The sequence below is a fragment of the Calidris pugnax genome, unplaced genomic scaffold (assembly GCF_001431845.1).
Source record: "Calidris pugnax isolate Ruff unplaced genomic scaffold, ASM143184v1 scaffold32, whole genome shotgun sequence".
Lineage (NCBI taxonomy): Eukaryota > Metazoa > Chordata > Aves > Charadriiformes > Scolopacidae > Calidris > Calidris pugnax.
The window spans coordinates 5,420,737-5,444,099 of record NW_015090783.1 but is presented as its reverse complement, the minus strand read 5'-3'; the positions used below and the strand labels follow the sequence as shown (position 1 = coordinate 5,444,099).

Below are 23,363 nucleotides of genomic sequence, written 5' to 3'. Positions count from 1 at the left end.
GGCTTTACATCTGTAGGAATCATTAAGGCTCAGTAGGTTCAGAGTGAGTTATGGTTCACAACCAGCAGGGATCTGTAACTTCAGGGTACAAGTCCAAGTCCAGACGCAGGCCTTGTGCATCAACACCCACTAACCAAACCATCACTCTAACCCCAAACTCAGTGTTAGGGTGAACCACAGCCCAATACCTAACAACAGACTCCTACCAGATGGCCACTGCAAACTGCTATCTGACATCCTCTATCTTGCATCCGTAGATAGGAAAGAGCAGCAAAACCATCTCAGAATGCTTTTATAAGCAACTTTTTAAAAAAAAAAATTAGTAACCAAAATCCGCAAATATGGAAGCTCTGAACTGCACTCTCCTAAGATACAGACTTCCCAAGAAGAGTGGTGTGAAAATAAACACTGAAGGGATTAAAATAATGTTCAACTGGCTCTCCTAATCAGAGCGATATGACATTAGCTCTCGTTATTTTAAGAGCTGTATGTATGAAACTCTTGCCAAAGCTGGGAGCAGCCCGCTGAACAAACCCCAGGACCAACAGCGCTGGTTGGCCTGAGCAAGTCAGGCTTAAAGCAAGCACCATTCCACTTGAATAAAATAACGTCTTTTGTAGAAGATCTCTGTAAATTACTTGGGGATTCATTAGTGTTTTTCCAGCTGTTCTCTAGTAGGACATTAAAACAAGCTGGCAGGAGCTTCACAATGCTACTCTACCTAGTCAGCTAGAAGGGAGGAATCCTTATGAAAACACAGATGAGGTTGCATAGAGCTTTAACACAACCCAGGAAATTAAAATCTAACTTTTAAAATACATACATGGGAAACAGCAAGGGACACAGATAAGTTAAACAGCACTTAGAATAGAAAATAAACTCTCACCACTCCCAAACCTTGCCGGTCTAGGAGGTGACACAAGCAGAGCTAAAATGTCACTAGGGCTATCAACTGGTCCTGGACTCATACACGTGAGACCAGTGCACATGTATATAGAGTTTCTCTCCCCTCACTGGGCCTTTTTGCTCATGAACTGGCACTCAGCTGGAATTCAAGAGACTCCTCTGCAAGGGGAGATTCTGTGAAGGGATTTTAAGGCTATTAAGAGGCAGCTCAGATACAAGTCTTCCAAACGTACTTGCATCTTCAGAAAAAAGCACTGTCTCATCTTTAACAAGGCTTTCCCCGACCTCCTGCTGAAATATATCAGTGTACTCAGTCCTGTACTATTTTCTATCTATTAGAGGACCAGCTCTTAGCTGTACTCAATCTTCTCTTCAACAAAAGGTCTCTGCAATATTTCTGTGATTCCTATTCAAGGAAATCTATTCAGGAATGGTTAAAACATCATCTTTGAACAAACCAGCAAGAATTCCAAAGTTTTTTTCCCCAACTCAGCTCAGGCCCAGGAAAGGACAGGCCATCTCATCTTCCCCCAAACATGAAGCAAGACCTGAAACTTGGCAGTTGTTAGCACTGTTAAGCTAGCAGGCAATCACAAACTCCTGGCTAAATACACTCTGCCTCTAGGAGAGAAACTGTGCTCTTGAGAGCCTTGTTCTGACCTGCAGTCCCAAGAGCATGCCACATCTTTAAGGCGTTACCCTCTCCTTTATATAATTGGGTGGCTACAAGGCTAACACAGCACTGGCCACCATCCCTCAGCAAACCAGCTGAGCCTCCCTAGTGGGGGCTCTTTATACTGAAAACAACAACATTGCTACCGAGATCAGAAAAATCCATTCACCCAAAGAAAATAGGCCCCCTAAGCTACTAATTTCTGCAGAATTTAAGCTTTTCCACTTCACAGAAGTCTGTACAAAGCTCTCAGCCCTGCAAAGGTACTATTTTCTTGACACACGCAGAATCTAAGCTGGTGTCCTGAGCTCACAGACAGATTCTCCCCAGTGCAACTGCTATGGCACAGCTGAGGTACCACATTGCAGCACAGCAGAATTAGATGGAGGTCTGCTGGGTCCTCTGGCAGCATTAGATCTCACAAATCCAGGTACTGCAGCAAGGCAGGACTGTGAAATTGCAACACTGCCCTCAGTAACAGAAGGGACAGTCAGCTGCTTGGGGAGCATAGGGGCATACCCTTTTACCTCCCTCCATTAACAAACAGGCTGTAACACAGAAAAACGAAAGTCTTTATCTCTCATACCCAGCCCATCAGTCTACTGTGTGACAGCAGCAATCTTCAACTGAAGGACAGAGACATAAATACAACTGACACTTTCAGTGACTTCAGGATGTTGGTCTGCAAAAGACCTTCTAAAGCAGCTCCCATTGGCAGAGGGAGGGAGAAGTACAGAAGACTCATTCCATTTAGGCACAACCAAAAAAAAAAAAGTGTGGAGAATGAAACAACTTGCTTCCCCTGCTACATCCCAAACAGGGATTTTAACTTGTAGTTCTGTCCTTGTAGAAAGGGAACATCTATCATCTTTACCAGAAAACTGCTGGCAAATCACTAAATCCATGCTGAAGTCTGGGCATCCCCATGGAGGTCTGTGGTCAGCAACACGTTCTTGCAGAGAACGCTCTTTCACAAGCCTTACTTTGCCATTACTGAGAAGTAATAATATCCCTGTGTTTATTTTCATGGGCTCTACTTCAGTGACGAGGCACTCAGCCTACTGCCTTGGGAACGGCAGCCACACAGGTCAGTAGATCAGAGCAAATATTTACTGCGGGTCAGTGTGGGGCCTGTGTGCCTTGTAGCTCGTGAGGCATAGGAAAAGGATGAAACCACCTAAAAAGTGCCCTGGTCAGCCTGTGCTGAGATGTTTAACTTGCCAGGTAAATCGTAGTAAACAGCCCTTGTCAGCAGATCCAAGGGTAGATGCATTGGAGTCCACCCACTGATGTTACACGACAACACCATTTTGGAAAAGTTATTTAGGAAAAAGAATTTCTTTCTCACAGGTGCCACAAGCTTTTCTTTAACATATGCCCAATCCAAACCCAAGCTGATTTATTTGAGGCCCGTTTTGTAACTCCCCCAGCTCCACCCATGCAGAGCATGGCCAGTGAGACTCCTCTGTAATCTGTACAAGTCAGATTTATTCCAGATAGGTCTGGTCTTATCATAGATATTCTTCAATTACCTAGCTGTAGAGGGTGAAGAGTCACACAGCAGTGCCTCACACCTCTTGTTTGCAACAGGGTCCCCACACTGCTTGGGATGAATTAGAAGATCTTGCACATGTCATGGTCAAACCAAGAAACGCCCTGCTCTGACATAAAAGGCTCTTCAAGAAGCAGCTTTAAGGTAGGTCATGAATATGCACTTACAAACTGTCTGTAACGGCCTGTGTCAATGACAATTCACAGAATTTAAGAAAAAATTTTAGATCAATCTGCTCTGACCTCCTGAGTACTCAAGGCCACAGAATTCCAGTTATTCCTGTTCAGAGGACAGTCACTTTTGTAACGCTTCCCACAGCTCTACCACCCACAGCACCAATCTGCCATTCTCAGCTCAAAACATACCCTTGGATGGGTGTTAAATGAAAGCAACAGCCACAGAGATCTATCCAGAAGGGAAATCACACCACACCATTAAAGCACGCCACCACAGAAGTTACCCTCAGCAGAACACACACCACCTTGGGTTGGGTCAAAGAGATGGGGCTGACCAACAGACAGCGTAACCCAGCCAACACTCACATTGCATTGAAACGTGCACAAACGCACGTCTTCCAGTTATGAAGACAAGGAGAATTAGAGTGCCTTTGGATTCAACACAGAATTACCATATTGCCTAATGCTTGTAATTAGAGGGCAGAATGGATTGGGAAGCTTACAAGCATCTTGTTCAATGAGAAACAGGGGATTTGCATGCGCAGCTTGCATAAGTGTTACAGGAACTACCAGCAAAAACGTCTAAGAAGTCAGTGGGAAAGTAGATGTTGCAATTAAATACCATCACACAATTATTAAAGTAACTGAAGCATCACAATAACCGCTCAATTGAGATGAGACTCTGAGATACCAGTGAAATACCCTGGAAGAAATCTGAACTTTCCAAGATGAGCTTTCAGGAAAAAAAAAATAAATCATTGTTGTCAAAAGCACCCCGAGGACCTGCAAAAGCCAGGAGAGGACATACTCCAAAGGAGCATGGGGTGGAGAGGAAAAAGCCACAGGATACAAAAGCAGACACTTGTATCTAGGCTCTGAGATCTGGAATACTCAGATCTGTGCTGCAGTGATGAGAGCAATAACTTTCTTACTGCAGTCCCTTACTGACTGCTCCCTCTGGAAATCTGTGCCTGCTGGGTTTTCTTTACTGGCAACGAGCACACAGATGGTGAGAATTAAAATAAAAGCAAGCACCAATTTCCCAGTCACAACAGCTGCTCTTTACAGTTGTCAAGGTAAAATATTTTATTGGTAAAAACAGAGCTAAAGGTAATATTTTCAAGTTAACTCAGGCAAAGAGGGAGCGAACCTTACCCCAGGTAACACTCAAACAAATCAAACTGGGGTACAACTGAATTTTATTTGGAAAAATACAATTTATCGTCTCTTTCTCAAACTAGCCACCAATTTCTTGAGTAGTCTCATTTGATAAACAAGGAAGTGAGCTGCATTAATAGCCTAGCTAATTGCACAGTAGGCTTCACTTTTTTTTGATAGGGTGGTGGAAGGGAGAAGATGACAATGTACACATAGAAGCAGTATATGAACAGGAAGATTTTTCTATAACCCCATGTTTCTATAAGTCATTTGGCCAGGAGTTGTGTTCTTGTTTATATATGCAGCTTTGTAAACAGTGCATAGCCAGTGCTTTAACATGAAGGTTCATTTCATGTGCATGAATGCTAAAAACTTTCGCTTTCAAAGCCCACACATGGGTAAAACTCAAGTTTGACTATTTTTAAAAAGTATTTCATTATTAAAATTTGCACTTATATTCAAGGAGAAAAAGAAGGTATCAAATAGAAAACCATTTTCACTTGGTATTCATAACAGCATTTCACTACCACCAAAGATGCTCCTTTTTGAAGCACAGCAATACCCAATGGATGCAAAACACCATCATTTATCTAAGACAAAGCGCACTAAACGTGGGTTTTAAAAAACAAATGCCTGCCACTTCTATCTCACTCACATTATAAACAAATAAAACACATGAAAGACAGAATATTCCTTCATTTTCCTTCAAGTACTAAATCCCTTCTGAAAAATTAAAGTCCACCAACGTAATTCATTACCCTGCATGAATAGAGTGCAACATACCAGCATCAAGCACCAAATAATCATTCTAGGGATACCAACACTAGCTGTAGGGCAAATGCAAATTTAGCTTTTAATCCTTCAATTTTTGGCATTTCCAGGCATCATGTACCTCAAATAAGGAGCCTGAAGTATTATCCAGCTGACTAGCTTTTAATTTGAACAATGCGAACAAACTTTGTTTAACCATGACCCAGAGCCACATAAGGAATGAGATTAAAGTTGTCTCTTCACATTTAGTAATCTTGTAGTTAACATGCAAAACAAGAAGAAAGCTACTTTAAAGAAAAAAAGAAAAAAATACAGTCAGGCCAACAGAAAATAAGGGCTATGTCTGACTGCAGCTAAGCAACTTGTTAAACATGTTATTCCCCTACCACTTAGGTGCTCGAGTACAACGGGATTTTCACACAGGTCAGAATCCTGTCTGTACCTGCACTGAAAAATAGCTTTGGAGATGGAATCTTGAGTCCCAGTAACACCACTGGGTAACATGCAAAGCACATTTCATTCTGTTTGATGGCAAAGACACACTTCAGTCTTTCCAAAAGGTTCTTCAAGGCACCACAGTCACAGACACCTGAGCAGTATTCTCCAAAAGACCCTGAAGTTAGTAGTTTTCATCACCCTCACAACACTACTGGCTACACTACAGTCACCCTCAAAACACTGAAGAAAGAAACGTGTTCTGCCCTACATGTGGGAAAAACCTAGGAGGAAAACTTAAAGAAAGCAAAATATACTGTTAGAATCTTATTTTGATCGAATCCTACAGAACTCCAAGACTTCAGTATAAATAGCTTTTTTTCCAGTGACCAAGAAAAAGACAAACCACACCCCTAGCAGTGTTAAAATGTTTAATCTATAAGGCCATTGTAACTAAAATACGTAACTACTGACAGCAGTCACCACTGACCTATATAGGAAAGACTACAAGACTAGCTTTTATTGTCATGGATTCTCAGTTTTCAAGTTATTATCAAGGTTGAACCTCTTAGAAGAGGAGCAGTGATACTCTGTTTATTTGCAGAAATTAAAAAAAAATTCACCATCTGCTTACTTAGACCTTCCACAAACCCAGTAAATGTAATGAACTGAAACAGTCAGTGTTTTCTTCTGAATACAAAGAATATTCTACTTACTGTGAAGATAGTCTGCCAGGTCACCACCATTACAGTACTGCAAACAGAACAGAAAGCTCAGTAAATGCACGGGAAATGATAGGTTAAAAAGAAAAACAGTAAACTTCACTAGGATGATAGGCTCATCATAGTATTTAAACATAAACAATCACATGTGTTAAAATATGCATTCAGAAGTTGGCAGGGAAAACCCCATTCCAGTATACCCCTGTTCTGTCCCATCTCCCCTACACATTGCATTGCATTATGACACACCAGCACTAACTATCTCTTGTGTGTGTGAGCATCACTGTAAGTGCACATCAGAGAAAGATAAACCCAGAACAAAGCAGAAGAGTCACCGCTGGAGACACCACCAGAAAACTGGTTGAGGAAAGGCTGGGAGCAGCCACAGCTGAAAACTGAAATTCCACACATCTCATTCCGTATCATCAGGGAAAGTGAACAAGACCTGAGAGTGAGGACTGCAGAGGAAAGAGCTTTTGAAAGCTTTGCAGCCAAGCTGTGGGGAGAAAATTTACTTTCCATGTATCTCTGAAGCAGATACTACCCAGTAACACCCATTTGACCCTTGAGGTAAGACGCCTGACTGATTAAACCTGTGCCAGCATGACCTTCTGACAGCAGCAATATGAAAAATCCCCCTGGCTGCTATCTTCACCCACACAGCTCCAGTCCTCAAAGGCACTCGCTGCAGATTAGATTGGCAAAAGCATCACAGGTGAGACAGATTGCGAGCAGAAAGGACTACTTCTGTAGCAAACTGGTCTGCTTAAAACCAGTTTAAAGGAAAAAAAAAAGACATACTCACCTCCATAACCAAGTAGACAGAGTTTGCCAGTTCCTGAGGAAAGAGAAAATGGAAAAATAAAACATTTATGCATTGAAATATTTCACACACTTTACAATGGCTGCATTTCCTTCAACAGGTAAACTGTGCTCTGTTACGATTCAGACTGAAAAGAGGGTTAAAACTTCATTAGAGGTTAATTCCTGGAAGTTGCTTACTTTGAAAGTACCAGATACTTAAGCACAGTACTCCTTTCTGAGTGCACATCTGTTTACCCAAGCAGATCTCCTGCACTGTGGCTTGAGTCTTCATGTTTCTTTCAGGCTCTTGGGATTAATAGCGGCATGCAACGCAGATGCTGGCACACTACTATCTTACAGCCTTAATCATTTCCACATTTAACTTGGCCCTTTATAGCAGCCATGCCCACATGAACAGCACTAGGCTGAACAGAGAGATAAGAGCCACACAACTTTGGGACCTGCAATTCAACCCTACGGGTGAAAAGTGCCTAAGAGTTCCACCTATCATTTGAGGGCAAAAAGGGAAGATCTTGGGTCAAAAATGCATCATCAGCCAATGAATTTCTACACATGGATTAACACAGTGCTATTATCAGGTGGCTAAAGCTTTCTGGATTATCATAGGGGGCAACACCAGCAAACTCCAGGTCAAATGCTCATCTTCCTAAATTTGCTACCAGGTGCTACACTGTGATGATGCTTCCAGTCTGGAAAGTTTATCTCCAGCCTTCACTGATCTTCTCCACCAGCTCCCTAGCCTTAGGAAGCATGTACAAGACCATATATACACCATATGAGCACAAAGTACTGTGGAGAAGTGCCCCACAAACATCCAGCACCACAGAGCCACACTGGGAACTGGTGTCTGTGCAACACATGCTGGCACCAGCAGCTGCTGGGCACTTGTGCAGCAGAGCCACCAGCAGAGAACAAGCATGAGAACAGCCAGATGTCTCAACCCTGGGTAAACCCAGAAGGGTGAAGGACTCTAAACCCTCTTATTGAAACAGGAGTCAGACAAAAGTCACTCCTGGACTCAAGGCCGGGTCCTGGACAAGTGCAGGCAGCAATAGCCTGGGTGACTGGAGAAGCTCCAAAAGCAGAGCAAGGGGCTTCACTCCATTCCCACAGCTCCACGGCAGCATCCTTTACACACAGGCTGTTTAGACACCTGCCCACTTGACTCCTCTTCTGAGACCAACTGAAATTTCAAAAAGCCCCAGCATCCACCCTACCAGCCTTTTAGCTTCCAAGCAGCCTCCACTGTCTGCTCTCAGCCCTTTTCATCTCCGTCTGCCAACAGGACTCTACCTCCCATCAAGCCCCTACCAAACTGACTGCCTTTGTCAACGCCTTGAGTCCTCAGCACCTCCCATCATTTCTCTTGCAGTCCTCTTTCAACATGAAATCTGAGTTTCCAGATGCTTGCTGGAAGAGTGGTTGGAGGAAGGGGGGGAGAGGGGAGGAAGCTGAACTACCTGTGATTTGAGAGACTCAAGCCACAGCTGCATCATCCACCTTCCCCAGAAGGGCTCAAGGCACTGGGAACCCCAGCAGCCCCAGCTTATGTGGGTCGCCTGGTCCAAGCATTCACCAGACCCCGGGGCTGGCCATCCCTGGCTCTTACAGCTCTGCACAGTTCCAAGCCCAGCTGAACTTTCTGAAGGTCTCCTTGTTTGTACAGAAAAAGCAATTGTCTGTGACACTTCAAGAAGGCGTTTGTTGCATTTCCTTGCATGATGAGTACTGCTTTAAACAGGCTTTATTTTCCAGTCTCTGCGTTTAAAAGCGGCACACGTTAAGTCATCCACTTCCACACACGCCTCAGATGAAGTGAGGAACCAGTCTGTGGTCAGAAGCACCAGCCCAGGGAAGCAGCACAAGCAGCAAACCCCAGCCATCATCACAAGCTTTGCACCTGACAAAGACCAGGGGAAAATTTTCCAACATGTTCAAAGCCCGCCAGCTCCTGCTGTCCTTGGCAGGAACAGTGGAAGGACAAGGTTTATGAAAGACACCCAGATCTCTCACTTCTCTGGGAACTCCAGCCACGGATGTAGCAGAAGACACGAGGCCACCTCAGAAACGGGCTGCAGCTGCTCAGAGAACAACTGCAGGGCAACTGCTGGGCATGGGCAAGTGTCTGAAGTGGTTTTTGCAGCCCACACCAAGCTCATCACTGCCACAGCAACATTCTTCAGAGATACTTCTTGTCTAAACATGCTGTGATCACTGCAGCTCAGTACCTCTACGCATTACTATCTATAGTGCCAGCAAGGTTTGGGGAAGCTTAATATATTATTACCTATACAGAAAATGAAGAGGAAGTTTAGCTTACACAAACTAAGTCCAAAAGGTATTTGTAATAAGTTATTGGCCAATAGTTAATGTACACCGTACAGTTTGGTTATTTTTCCACTGTACGTTATTTAAAGACTCTGCAAACAAACATCATCGAGCAAGTCATTGATTTTTGGCAGGCAGTGACTAGGGTTAAATAAGGACCCACAGAGGCAAGGGAGATGCTTTGCTCTACTAAGTGACCTTGGTGGTTGGTGGTTTCATCCCACCAATACAGGGTGACAAGATAAGAGGCCAATACTTGAAAGGCTTCTAGGAGAGAAGCAGGTTTCTCCCCCAACCCTTCCATGGTCACAGCACCCCATGAACACCCATGATCCAAGCCTCACCAGGAAGCACCCTCTGAACATCCATCCATCCAAGCCTCACTAGGACACACTCCCCAACGTGCTGAATGCACCCCCACTGCAGCAGCAGACATTGAACAAGCCTATTTTCAGATGGCAGACGCCTGTAGCAGGGATGACGCATCTTCTACACTTGCAACTTCAGCATTTTAAGACCAATTTACCAGATAGAGATTTGTAGGAATTTTGCCAACAAAACAAAACATTTATTTCAGGAAGGGCCCTGGAAACAAACACTTGTTTGAAAAAAGCTTTCAGCAAATAGCTTACTGTGGATACAATGGTCTAAGGAGACTTCTGGTTTCCCAAATGGGCTGATGGGGTTCTCTCAAGGTGATTTAGCAGCAGAAGCTATTTCTTTTCTACTTTTATCCTTCCACAGTATTTATGTTTTGTTCATTAACAAAACCAGGAAACAAATACTGCAAGCCAGATTTTTGCACGCTACCAGTCTCTCTAAAAAGAAACAAAATGCCCAACCCGCTCATTTCCATATCAGTAACAAGAATATCACAGTTTGTTGTATTTCTGCAGAGGCTGATGTCCAAGAAGTGCTGCAGATAATTTACTCTGGACCTCTTACTCACATGTGCCAGCCCATGCAGCCAAGGCTAATCCTGTCGTTAAACAAGCTCAACGAAGGGAACAGCATAGAGGCAACCTCCTAACTTTTCCTCTCATCACGAAGTGCAGCAGTACCCTGACCACGCTCCACAACAGCACCAAACAGCCTCTGCCAAAGACATTAAGCTGATAATTAATCAGTCTGGATCATTGCCCGACTTGTAGTTCTTGCAGCAGAGGCCCCAGCGATGAAGTTTCAATTTAATTGAGTGTAAAAATAGGCAACAGCCTCTACTGTCTACAAATAACACACATCTGATGGAGGACAAAGAAATGAAGAAATTTAATTTAGCAGTACAGCATAAATCACCCCAGGACAGTGCTGTGTTAAAATTCCTCACTGGGACACTGGGAGGGATGGCATTACAGACAATGAGACCCAGCAGTCCTGTCTCCCTTTAAATTTTGTCTCCACCCATACTGGAAGGTGGCATGATCCTCTTCTTGGAAAGTGTGTGTTTAGGTGTGTCCAAAGGGAAATGTCTGGGTGTACCCACAGTTAGTCATCCTCCTACCACAGCTTAAAAAGTCTGCGAGAGGAAACTTCCTTAGAGAAATCCTCCTCTGCACTCTACCCCAGCACCCAGCCCTCCACCAAGTTTAGAAAGGCATTTAGGAAGGGAAAAAAGTTGATGTTTAATTACACAACGCTCCAAAACCCTCTCTGCACTGCAGTGTTGTCACCAACCTGCGTGGGACCAGCGTTGTAAAAGACACTGGGGTAAAACCAGCAAAGAATGGCTTCCACCTTGCACAAATCCTCATTTCTAGAAGACTGGGGGCTGCAGGAGGAACACCTGGAAGATGAACATAGCTCCACTGTTCCCCCATGCACTGAGCACCGCATGTCCGGCAAGACTTCTACTGCCTATGGGAGAGGAGCCCTATGGACTCAAGTCCTCAAAACTGGTTTTGTTACTCTCCTGAAGAGGACCATACCGCTGCCTGTTTCCTGGCCTCTCTCCGATGGCAAAGGTTCCTGTTTTGTACCTCTCAGAAGGTATCTCCCATGAGCTGCTCAACACCACCTCTCAAACAGCAGCCGGAGCAGCTGCCAGGCGCAGATAACGGCTGCATGCAGATGTCTCTACAAGGGGCTAGGACTCATCAATTGTACCAACACAACAGCAGCACGGAATAAAGCTGAGGGTCTGACAGTGGAAGATAAACTCGACACCAACTGAAAGCTAAGCTTTTCCACTCTAGGTTGGGTTTTTTCATGCTACTTCCCCTACGTGCTGCAGCAGAACCACAGCACGCCGCATCCTCCTGTTCTGCCAGTAACATCTCATGGAACCAGCACCCTTTCAGCCTCTGGTCTCTAGCCATTGTTCTTCTGACAGTGGCACTGGAGTCAAACAATTTTGCTTTACAGAAACCAATTCCTAGGCCAACAGCACCTGCAAAGTCTCTAGCTAAGGCAGAGGTTCCCAGGCTGGCTGGGCTTGGGAAACAGAACCCACAGTTCTCAAGAGAAGGAAGAAACTTTGCAAACAGTAAAATCTCTTGGTATTACTTCACTCTGGCTCACAGCTTGGCTTCAGCAGGGTAACCTCTACAGAGGGAAAGGAAAACCGTCACGCTGTGCAAGGATTATCTCCCGACGCAACTATTTGAACGGAAGCAAGATAAAAGACAATAGTAACATCAGTCTGAATTGTGGGAGCACCAACCAATGCTCACCCTTTGGAAAACAGATCTAAAGCAAATAACTATTTGATATTCACATACCTTTTGACCTCATGCAGAAAGAAAAACATACCCAGAACCTACTGTGCTTCTCTGTTCTCTGGCCCTGGTTGCTCTCGTCACTCCTGAACCTTACCAATAAGGACTCAGGAACATTTCAAGCAAGTTTCTAATTCAAGAGACAACAATGAACTCGGACAAAGGAAGAAAATAGGAAAGAAGAGGAAAGTACTCATTCACTGCAGTATAATCTCCTCTCTACACAGACATGCAATACCACAAAATGTTTCTCAAACCCAGACATAGCTTCACAGCCAGAAAAAAGGCACATTTTAGGACAGATTTTTAGGACCCAAGTTGTGCAGACAGTAAGGTTCTGCATCAGGAGTTAGCACATCATAAGGAACCAGCATCCGCTTTCCTCTTACTTCTGGGCTACGCTGGAAGTGACAAATCTTGGACTATGGTAGCAGCCACATATAAGCAGGGACCAGGAGATGATACACAAGCAACAAATACCATTATCCAACAGTCTACTCAATATCTTTGCCCACTTTGGCACATCCAGGTCCAGCAATAAAACCTAGTGCTACTGACTGGAAAGCATTACTAACACAGTCAACAGATCTTTGATTTCCCAAAAGAATGAGGGCTCCTAATTTCTTTGTGTAGGTCCCAGAGAATAAACATAAGAATCAAGACACCCACAGATGTCTGCAATGGCTCTTGACTGCATTCTGCTTCCTACAGACCTGTCAGCTCGCTCCAGGATGCTGAGCACCAGTGAAGGGCACAAGGCAAGCAGGAGAGAGGCCCTGCAGCACAGAAGTGGTTTATGGCCAGCCTTGCAGCAGGTAGATTTCTGTAGGACCAGAAGAACAACGATGCCAAGGGCTGGTGTCACCCTATTCCAGGCACTACGGTATTCTCTGCTTATAAAACAGATGAGTTGTTTCAGGACAGGTCGTACTTTAGGGCAGATTCAAAACAGCAGGAAAGCTGTCCTCTGGTTCTACATGGACTTCAGGAAGGGAGGGAAAGTACTTCCCATCCCCCTGGCAACAGTCCTAAAGTCTGACTGTATGACATTAAAACAACAAACAAGGCAACATCATGTCCACGGAGCTACTGTTTGCGAGGCAGCCAATACCACCACAGACAAATGGTAGGACAGCTGGTAGGACAGCTCAATCTTCAAGTGACCCAAAGAAACTTCCCCGTCTCCTCCACTGGACACAAGCTTTCTGCAGCTTCCTTCAAACCAGCCCCAGCTCTCTTCTCCTCTCCACCTCCTGCCAGTTGAGGCTGCAGTGCCTGTCACAGCCCCCACCGACTGGGCACTCTGCTCTTGGCTTCACACAAGTTCACCACAGGCCTTGATCAAAGCTCTGAGATTCAACACACTTGCTGGGTGGTGGGTATCTACAGTGCTTGCAGAGAGCTCAAACAGGAAAACACAACTCTCCTTTGGAGGCAGACTGGGCCTCTGCAGAGCAACACACTGCAGCGAGTCAAAGCTGAGAGCTGCCTCTGAGCCTAACCACAGAAACCAAAGTATAGGAATAAAGTCATAATAAGAGCCTAGAGACAAAGTGGCAGGTTCCACGAGTCAAAGAGCTTCAAGGCGAGACCAAAAACATGCATCAGAGCAAAGTAAAGACTTGCGCTGCTGGGACACTGAAAAGCAATCGCTTCTTACAGCAGTCATGTTTTTTTGGGGTAACGCTGTACCACTGACACCAGTTTGTACCCCCGGCTCTCAGGAAGGCATCAACTGCCTGATGGCACCCACCGCTGGTCACAGCTACACCAAACCAGCAAGGACAAGAGACTGCAGGAGAAAAGAGCAGCAGAATCCTGAGAAGTTTGGACTTTCTGACATGGAGTGGAAAGGAGTAGTCACCCCTTTGCCAACAGGCAGAATAAGACCCAGAAGCTTCTTTAAACAAAAGCAAGCTCTTTTTTGCAAACGGCAACGCACTTATGTTAATGCTATCCAGAGAGGAAACTTCAGAATTCTACAAACAATGATAAAAATATTGAAGATCTGATTTGCTTTTCTATGCTTCATCCTCATCTCCTTTCTGTATCGCAGCCATATTAAGGTTGAATTCCCCGTTACCTTAAGCTCAGTCACATGTACTAGACTGAAATCCTTGCATACCATAAAGCTGCATTTTACGAGCCTGCCCAAAGAGCAGGAGTAGCGGGGGGAGTGCTGCAGGTCGAGGCGGACAATAAGGCTGGCTACAGGAGGGAACATTTCAGTTTTAATCACACACTCACTGAGACACATCCACTTACTGAAATATGTGCAAATACAAACAAAGCAGCTCAGACCGGAAGTTTGATTTTTAGAACCAATTTATGGAGTTCTACTGATAAAGTTGGGAATGGCTTGGTTTTTTACCAGTATATCCCAGACAGTCTGATACCCTGCAGGAAACTTTTTTTTTTAAGCAACCCTGGTAATTAGAGGCCCAACCTCCACAGGGTTTTCTATGGCAGCTGGTTACTGACTGGCCTTTGCAAGTCTTCTCTTTTACATCTATTTATTTCATACTTCATTTGCTAGATTTAAGAAAAAAACCACACAGCACAAAAGTGTTATAACAGAGTTTAAAGAAAAACATGCCTTTTTTTTCCTTTTAAATAAAAAATGGTCTTAATTTAAGTGGGGGGGAAAAAAAAAAATCCAATTACTGGAAGCCAGAGTAACATGGGCTTGAATCTGCAGTATTTAAAAAATGAAGCAAACCAAGTATGTTTTAACATATTTACATGCTGGCTACAATTGCCAACAAAATAAAATTTAAAAAAAATCAGTCAAACAGTCAAACACAAAGAACCCTCTCTCCAGAGCGAAGGTAGCCCAGCTGCCCTGTTGTGTGTACCATGACACTCAGCACAGGAGCCAGACAGCCTCCACCACCATCCAGGGGGTTACCATCCCACCAGCAGCTCTCACAGGGCCACCAGTGCCTACCGAGCCAGCTGGGAGGCCTTCCCTTCCTGGAGACGTAAGACACTTTGCTAAATAGGATCTCTAATGACTTAAAATTCTGCATCTTTCACTCCCCCCACCGGAACCACACTGTCTGGTTGATCTCTAATGTGCCAGCTCAGCTGACCTAATTCCTCCTGTTATTCTGATGCTAGGAGACAAGCCAGGTGCTCCTGCAGCCAGACAGAACATCACTGCCCTAAGCAACCAGTGATGCAGAATTTGATTCATTGCTACCAGGCCCCCTTGAAACAACCTTGCTTAGTAAACAAACACAGCTTTGAGATCCTCACTTTGCATTTTGAGAGCATCTCTTCATGTTTATGGTGGTATTTGAGGCCTGCACATCATAAAGCAGGAGACATCACACAGTTATACACTAAGCACAAAAGAGGTTCTAAAACCATCTGTTGGCAGGGCTCTTCCCTGGATTCTGCTGTGGACATTTATCATTAAATTTCTCAGAGAGGAACCATGACATCTGAAGACAATTAAGATGGCTTCTCTTAAGCAAAGTACATTTAAGTCCGTAGCAGAGAAACATTGCCTTGGAAGACCACATCACTCCTATTCACTTTCCATCAAGTTTGCCATTATTATTGCTATATGAACATGAGTAACAGGGGAAAAAACAAAACAAAAACAAACCCAAAGAAACTGACCAAAGAAAAAACAACAAGCAAAAGAAGTATATATTTATTTTGAAAACAAAAACAAACCCAAAAACCTTCTCTCCTTGACTTTGCAAATCAAAGACCACCACCTCTGCTGACCACCCCTTTGCCTGGCTTCTCATTTCCCACATATCTCGGTGGAAGACACACGTCTGCTTCAGAGGCCCACAGCTTCTCTAAGAGTTTCCCCAAAGCGAACCAGAGCCATCCAGCTCAGATTCCTACCACCAACACCAACCCTGCGTTTGCTGTTCACTAGTCTGCCTGTTGAGCAAAAGCTTTGCAGTTGCTATCAACAGGGGGGAAGGCAGTGGGTACAGGAGAGGGAGAGGAAAAAGGAAGATGCATGAAAGTTATCCTGTATCCTCAATTCTCTACACAGGCTTAAGCGTCAGTTTCACAGTTTAAGGTCACGTCAAGTCCAGCCACAAAATTAAATCTTTTAATTGGGCTTTGGTTTAGACCTATAAATATTTGAAAGAAATTCAAACTGCGGTTCTCTATCTGAATTCCGTCCCACCCTGCCTCTTCCGACCAGTCTTGCAGATCTCCACCTCCTTGCTTTCCTCACTCCAACCAAGTGCATTCAATCATCACAAGGATTTAAACAGTGGAAATTTTCATAATGGAAACGCTGATGGAGTTTCAAGAAGAGAAGCACGAATAACACTTCAGCCATTACCAGAGCTTTGCTGTCAAACTGTGAACACAACAGCCTACCAGTTTCCGATTACTCCTGGGAAACATTCCTTAATCTGTCATTATAGTCTGAGTAATGCCACCTTCCACAGGAGCTTTAGAGGCTATTAACTTCCACATCGCCGGCTCTTCCATGACATCCCAATCATGTGAGAGGAGCACAGGTATGTGCTTTACACACAGGATGAGTAAAACAGTGATCATGATTTCAGAAATGCAACAAGACCACTCCCTCTAAAAAAAGCCCATGACTCCTCTGAAGTCTATATTTAGTGGTCAGCATTTGCTAGATGTTTCTGTGACCTGCAGAGTGGGGTACTCAGCTAGCGAAACCAACATAAAATAGAAGTTTAAGACTATAAAATTCTCTCTCTCTCCATATACATAGCCGTTTTGGTCCACCAAACTCTCAAGCCTTGCCCTACAACACTACTGGCAGAGAGGGTGGTTGGTTTTTTGTCCTTTTCCTCTTCTAGCTCTAAATTAAGCCAGACCCAATCTTCAGTAACAGAGTGAATCCCTCCAACAGATGGGAGGATGCTGACGGAGCAGGACAGCAGACACCCCATTCTTGTCCGCAGCACAAACAGAAAGAGGATTGCTTGGCAGTTCAGAGAAGCCTGCACTTTACTCCCACTCACCAGGCAACTTGCCAGCTTTGCTCGGGGATGGAATTAAAACAGGATTTAACCAGGCAGGCAGCCTGACCTCAGGAGTGTGATCTCCCAGGCAGAGAGTGCCTCCTTAGTCATTCCAAGTGTCACAGCAGAGCCCTGTCTCCCAAGATGGGGCACCCCAACAGCAGCGCCTGAGGAACAGAAGATCCTGCATTAGGTGGCACGAGAGGTGGCGAGGTAAGGAGGTGACACTGCAGCAACACTGATTCATCCAACATCACGCTCATCAGCAAAGCGCTGCAGCAGAAGCGAGCGGAGCTGGAGGGCACACCAAAGGACACTGCCGTACACAGAGCTCTGGAGATCCCAGGGGACAGCAGGAGGCACGTACACAAGATGTGGACTGGCAGCTAAAGGCTCCCTGTTGGAAAAGGGTGATGGTGCAGACAGCACAACAGGACATCACAGCCCAACAGCCAGGACCTATTGATCACAAGGACTTTCTACACAGCAACAATAGAACAAGCCTGTTATTACTTGGCTCTCCAGACCAGCCCAGGGTGACTGATCATTAAGCTGAGACGTGTTTGTTCTGCCACCCATGCCTTAATCCATCTGCACAAGAAAAACTGCACTGCAAGGACTCTGTGTTCTTTGTCTCCAGGAGCTCCAGGTGATACAGTCACCCCAACAAAAATATTTTTGGTGAGTCTGTACTGCACGAGCGAGTTAAGCGGTCCACTCAGCTCATCTCAAGCTGATGAGTACAATAAGCCAACTTGACACCAAATTATGGAAAGCAGACCCTCAGGTAAACTAGGCTGAACCAGAAACTCAGCAGCACAGCACCCTGTGTGACATTAGCAGCTATGTTCCCACAACCTGTCCATCCCACCTGTGCAAAAATTAGAAAAAACCCACCACACCACCAAAAACCACCTGAGACTCACACAAGCAGTCATAGCTAGGCTGCTTTAAGAAGCAAGCTGAGATTACAGCACACAACTAGGGAAAACGTGCCAGTAAAATAATCCTTCTTCCTATTTCATGCAGGAAAACATTTTCTAATATCCAAAGCATGATTTATGTCCTGGAATAGCAGATATTCTGCCCTAGCACCAACACAGCCCCATTGGGAGATCTTTAGTTGACACCTAGTCAACCAACCTTCCCAGGGCAGCTGGCACAGCACAGGGAAGGAAACATACCCAGGACCTCCCATTGCCCCAAAGATCTTAGTTACATCTAAGAACCTTCTTACTAGTGCTGGAAGAAGCTGTCTAGTGCACAGTGCTCCCAGGACCTGACAAGTTCAAGAGTTACCTTCCTACCACTGAATCCCCTTGGCTTGTCAAGTGGTCTCTGATCACAGATTCACATTCAGGTCCAGAGTCACAAAAGAAACCAAAGCAAGTCCCACACACCAGACCACAGGCAGCTAAGCTGTCAGCATCAACATGTGTAAAGAATTGAACTGATCCTCAGAGTTTTGGAAAACCATTTTCCAAGAAACTGCCATTTCCTCTCCCAGCAGAAACCATCATTTGTACCCTTGTTGTTGCTAATTTCCACCTCAAGGGACAAGACCTCACTTGGCTGTCTTTGTGGTATCCAGATGTCCCTCTAGACTGCTGTGCTCCCCTCGACTGCTGCAGCCTGGAGACCCCAACCCCAGCCTCTCTGAGGGCCAGCCGAGGAGCCAGACACTGCTCAGCAGCAACTAATGCACCCACATGCAATGGAATACAGTTTTTACTTTATGCCAAGCATCTCCTGCACCCAGGAAAGATCCGCACCACAACTCCAGACACTAAACAGACAGTGCTTTTAGAAACACAATAAAATATGATTTATCCTCTTTTTGAGCAGAGGTTCTTGCATTAGGCTCCTCGACTATTCACAGCACCTCTCATTAATACATGAGCATATAATAATGGGAATGTGCATATTTCATTTTGTGAGCCATTCTAATGTAATGATGCTGCTCTTAGGACTCCAGTGAGGGCATCTATAAAAGTCCAGACACTGCACTTTTATGCATTAAACATTCACAGTATCATTTATTCCTAGGAAGCTTCTTATTTTGTCATTATTTATGAACCGATATCACAAAGATCTATGAAACAAGAAAGAACACAGCAATTTTCCTGGATTTGAAAGATAAAGTAAGTGTTGTCAGGGTGAGAGCTGCTGTCAGTATTAAATATCAGCACTGCAAGTGTCTGTCTGGGGCAAATCTGGCATTACATCAAAAATCTTGATTTGTACGAGGCCTGGTTAACATCAGCTTTTAACCAGGAAAACACAAACGAAAGCATCATTGGGTGTAATCACTTGCTTACAGCCACTGTGGTTTTGGCAACCATTTCCTTATGTGTAAGGAACACACGAGTAAAAGTTAAAGGCACTGTTGACAGGAGGGACAGAGGAAGGGACAACAGAAAACGCAACAACAGATAAAGCTACAGAGCAACATCAAGATTCACAGGAAATATTTTTTCCTTTTTACTCTATGATGTTGTAATAGAAGAATAAACCTCTTCAGTTTTAGAAAGCCTAGAAGTCAGGACTCAATTAAATGCAACCATGACATTTTCAAGGGTAAATATTTATGTGGCTATGAATGAAGCAACTGATCTTGTATCAGGGGAACAAGGTGAGTAATAAGTATTTTCTACAAAGTAAGGAAAGGCAGGCAGCAGCCAGCCTTCCACAGAACTGCACTTCTACCTTTGCAGTAATTTACTCCCATACATCTCCTGAGCAGACACAGAGCAAGGCCAAACACTCAGAGGTGGAACGCACCAGACTTTGTCTGATGACCCATCACCTTACACCAGAGGAGACTCCACACCCTGGCAGAATGATATAACACCCAATGCCACTTAAGTCATCTCATTTTGTCCAAGAAATGAAATTACCCTGGTCATACAAGGACTCTCTGACAAAGCTGGTAACTGAACATACACCTGGGCATACCTTGAGACCGGGACCAGTCTCATGTTCCTGTTTTGTGGTATCTTACACAGCTTCTTGCCAATACCTCGCCAGGCTACGCTGTTATACACAGAATTTAACTGAAGCTCATTTGCCATCACATAAGGAGAAAAATGTATTGCTGCAGTTGTAACAGTGATGAAATCACCCCTTGCAGGAAACATCTTTGAGCTCCTTCCTACCCAGCAGGGCGAGGAGCAGCACACGAACAAAGGTTCTGAAAGATCTGCCACAAGCAAATCCAGCAGCATAATGCTTCATACAAATGCAAACTACAGAGGAAGCGCAGGAGCAGCCGCTCACTCCCTCAACTGAAAAGTTATTAAGTAAACTTAGAAGGTTCAGAGGAGAATGAAAAAACCATGAGATCTAATGCCCTGAGTGGCCTGTGCCCAGAGGAAGCTCCCCCAACCCTCTGAGATACTCTGCAGTACCCATCAGGCCAAAGGCGGTCACCGTTCCCCACACCCAGCTCCAAAAGCTGGTTCAGGAGCAACCAAAAGATATTTCCAAGAAGCAATCCCATTCCCGGCAGCCTTGTCTCCCGGAGCAGCCTGAAATCCCCCACCTCCACATCTCCTCAAAACAACACCAGGCACAAAACACCTCCCAAGGACCTGCCTGCCCCCGCGCAGCACCCTGCCGTGACCCCCTGCCCCGTCGGAGTGGGACAGGGTGGGTGACACAGCCCCGGGGCTGGGGTGAGGCGGGGAGACTACAGCACCCAGAAAGCATTGCGATCAGGCTGTACCAACCGGCTGGGACTCGTGCTCGGGGTGACGCGGAGGCCACCGGAGCCAATCCACGGGAGAAGGAGGAATGTCAACAAACACGGCGGCCTGCGGGACATGTGATAGCAGGGACGGGGCGGGCAGCCCCAGATAAGCCACCCCAGGGCCGGCCGGGGGTCCGGGGTCACGCAGCCACCGGTGCTGGGGGCAGCACAGCCCGTACCGCCAGCCCCTCCGTCCAGGGACGGGAGGGATCCATTTTAGGCTTTTAGATCCTGCCATGCTTTTGTTTGGTTGGTTGTATTTCTTTAAAAGAGCATCACAAACATCAGAGAATTTTGCTCCGTGACCCAGTACCATTGTTTTTCACTAAAAATTCAAGGAGGGGGAGGGAGAAGGGAGGAAAAAAAAAAAAAAGTCATTGGATAACTTGGGTTTCATAGCAGATCAGTTTTAGTCCCTCAGATTAGATCTTCTGAGCTGACTTCTGAAGGAAAAAGCAACTGCGGGAAACCACAATAATCTAAAAATGCCTGCTGCAATTTTTAACACTTAGTGACTGCCACAAGGACAACAGAAAAATGCAAATGAAAATTCTCTGGAACTGAAGACAATCATATGCCACAAAGTCATGCTCGCACTATTTTTACATTGCTTAGGAAAGAGAAATTTTCTTAGGGAGTATATCCAGACCAGAGAAAGAAAATAAAAGGTAGGCATGCCAAGAATAACTACTGTAATTTTATTTCTAACATTTTGTGAACTTACGCGCTTCCGACACAGACATATTCACCAGACACTGCATTAACATCCTGGGAGCAGGAGCTCCCACCCAAACTCCCAACTGCATGAGAGTTCTGTGGTACTGACAACAATTAATACATGATCTGCTCAGCCCTGTTTGTTTATCTTTCCCTAACTTATCACAAGACTTTCCACGCCCCCCCCTCACCCCCCCGTCAGAATACGTGTGTTTGATTACAAACATCTGTTAAAAACTGAAATTCCACAAACTATTCAACCTCTCCCAAATCCCAAATGCTTTGCCATAACTGAATGTATTTACCTGGAAGTCATACAAGGCAACGATGTTTTCATGTTTCAGTTCCTAGAAAAAGCAAAACAAAGACCATCAGCTAGGAACAACAAAGGACATACAGAACAAAGACTGAAGAAAACAAGTCAGTCTACTTTTACCTTAAGTATTTTTATTTCCTTGCCCAGCAGAGTTTGAGATTTTGCAAGGTTCTTCTTGTTAATGCATTTCACAGCTACTTCCAGCTCAGGCTTCTGAAAAAAGTGCATATGTAATTCAATAATAAATGTAAATTTCACTATTAATTTACATTAGGATAAGCAGCCTCTTAACAGATTACAAATACTACTCAAAGAAGTGTCTCGCAGCACCGGTAAAGGCCCCTCACTTTACATCCTAATGCCTATCCCTCACTTGTTCAGACTTGCCCTTTCCCATATTATGCTTGTCAGCCCAAGGTTTGGGTTTTTGTTACTCCTTTATTCAATGATTATCCTCTTATTTAATCACTAGAAATACACGCACTGTGGGAGCCATGGCTTATCCCAAGCCCTAATGATGGAAAATCCACGGCCGGATTGGTTTCCTTTTATTTACCAGGGAGCGATTACCCCTCCTCTTGGAAAAATTAAGTGGAAAAGTACAAAACTTCACAGACATGCACAAAAAAACCCACAACCCAAGCCACCCTAAAGCAAGAGCCCTCTACTTCACATACAGTGTGTGTGTGGGGGGGGGGGGTGGATTATTTTTCTTGCTCATTTTTAAGGTAAGGGCCAGTTTTGTCAATCAATCTCCGTGGGGGATTGCCAGCCTCTGGCCCCGCTCTGGCCAGCCGCAAGGTGAAGCCACCTGCCTGGGTCCTGCTGGGACACACGTCTGCCTCCCAAAGAAACTCCAGAACAACAATAATAAATAATAATAAATATGTCTACCATCACCAGAGCTGCCCCAGAGCCCGGGGCTGATGCCCAGGCTAAGAATAGCCACCCCAGCCCACCGGGGACGGGGTGACCGGGATGTGGTGCCCGGCTCGGCCCGATGTATCTATAAATAAGAGCTGGGGGGGGGGGGGAGAGAAAAAACAAAGGAAAATAGATTCTTCACCTCTTTGTGCCTGCCTTTGAAGACGACGGCGAAGGCTCCGTGCCCGATGAGGTCCTTCCTGCTGAACTCAAAGTTTCCCACCGTCTCCATGGCGCTGCGCCGGGGGGCCCCCGGGGCCGGCGGGGGGGCTGCGGCCGGGAGGGCTTCAGAGCTGCAAAGGGGCGAGGAGGAGGAGGAGGATGGCGGTGATGAAGGAGCTGCCTTGAAAGAAAATTAAACCTCTCCCGATCCAAACGCAACGGCTCAACCACCCCCAACCTCCCCACTGTCCACCCCA

At 45.1% G+C, this 23,363-nt stretch overlaps 1 protein-coding gene across 6 annotated transcripts in view; it reads right to left on the bottom strand.

The window, feature by feature from the left end:
* Positions 1-23,363, bottom strand: part of ULK1 (unc-51 like autophagy activating kinase 1) — an 80,905-nt gene that overhangs the window by 56,551 nt on the left and 991 nt on the right. For 4 of the 6 annotated variants that reach the window (XM_014963062.1, XM_014963046.1, XM_014963038.1 and 1 more), the window contains exons 2-6: positions 23,087-23,287; positions 22,141-22,233; positions 22,010-22,051; positions 7,199-7,231; positions 6,388-6,424 (exon numbers count right to left, since the gene is read on the bottom strand). In XM_014963062.1, the coding sequence (XP_014818548.1) occupies positions 6,388-6,424; positions 7,199-7,231; positions 22,010-22,051; positions 22,141-22,233; positions 23,087-23,287 (406 nt within the window). Of the gene's footprint in view, positions 1-6,387; positions 6,425-7,198; positions 7,232-22,009; positions 22,052-22,140; positions 22,234-23,086; positions 23,291-23,363 lie in introns of those variants that run through there. The other 2 variants (XM_014963054.1, XM_014963068.1) reach the window with 2 other exon arrangements.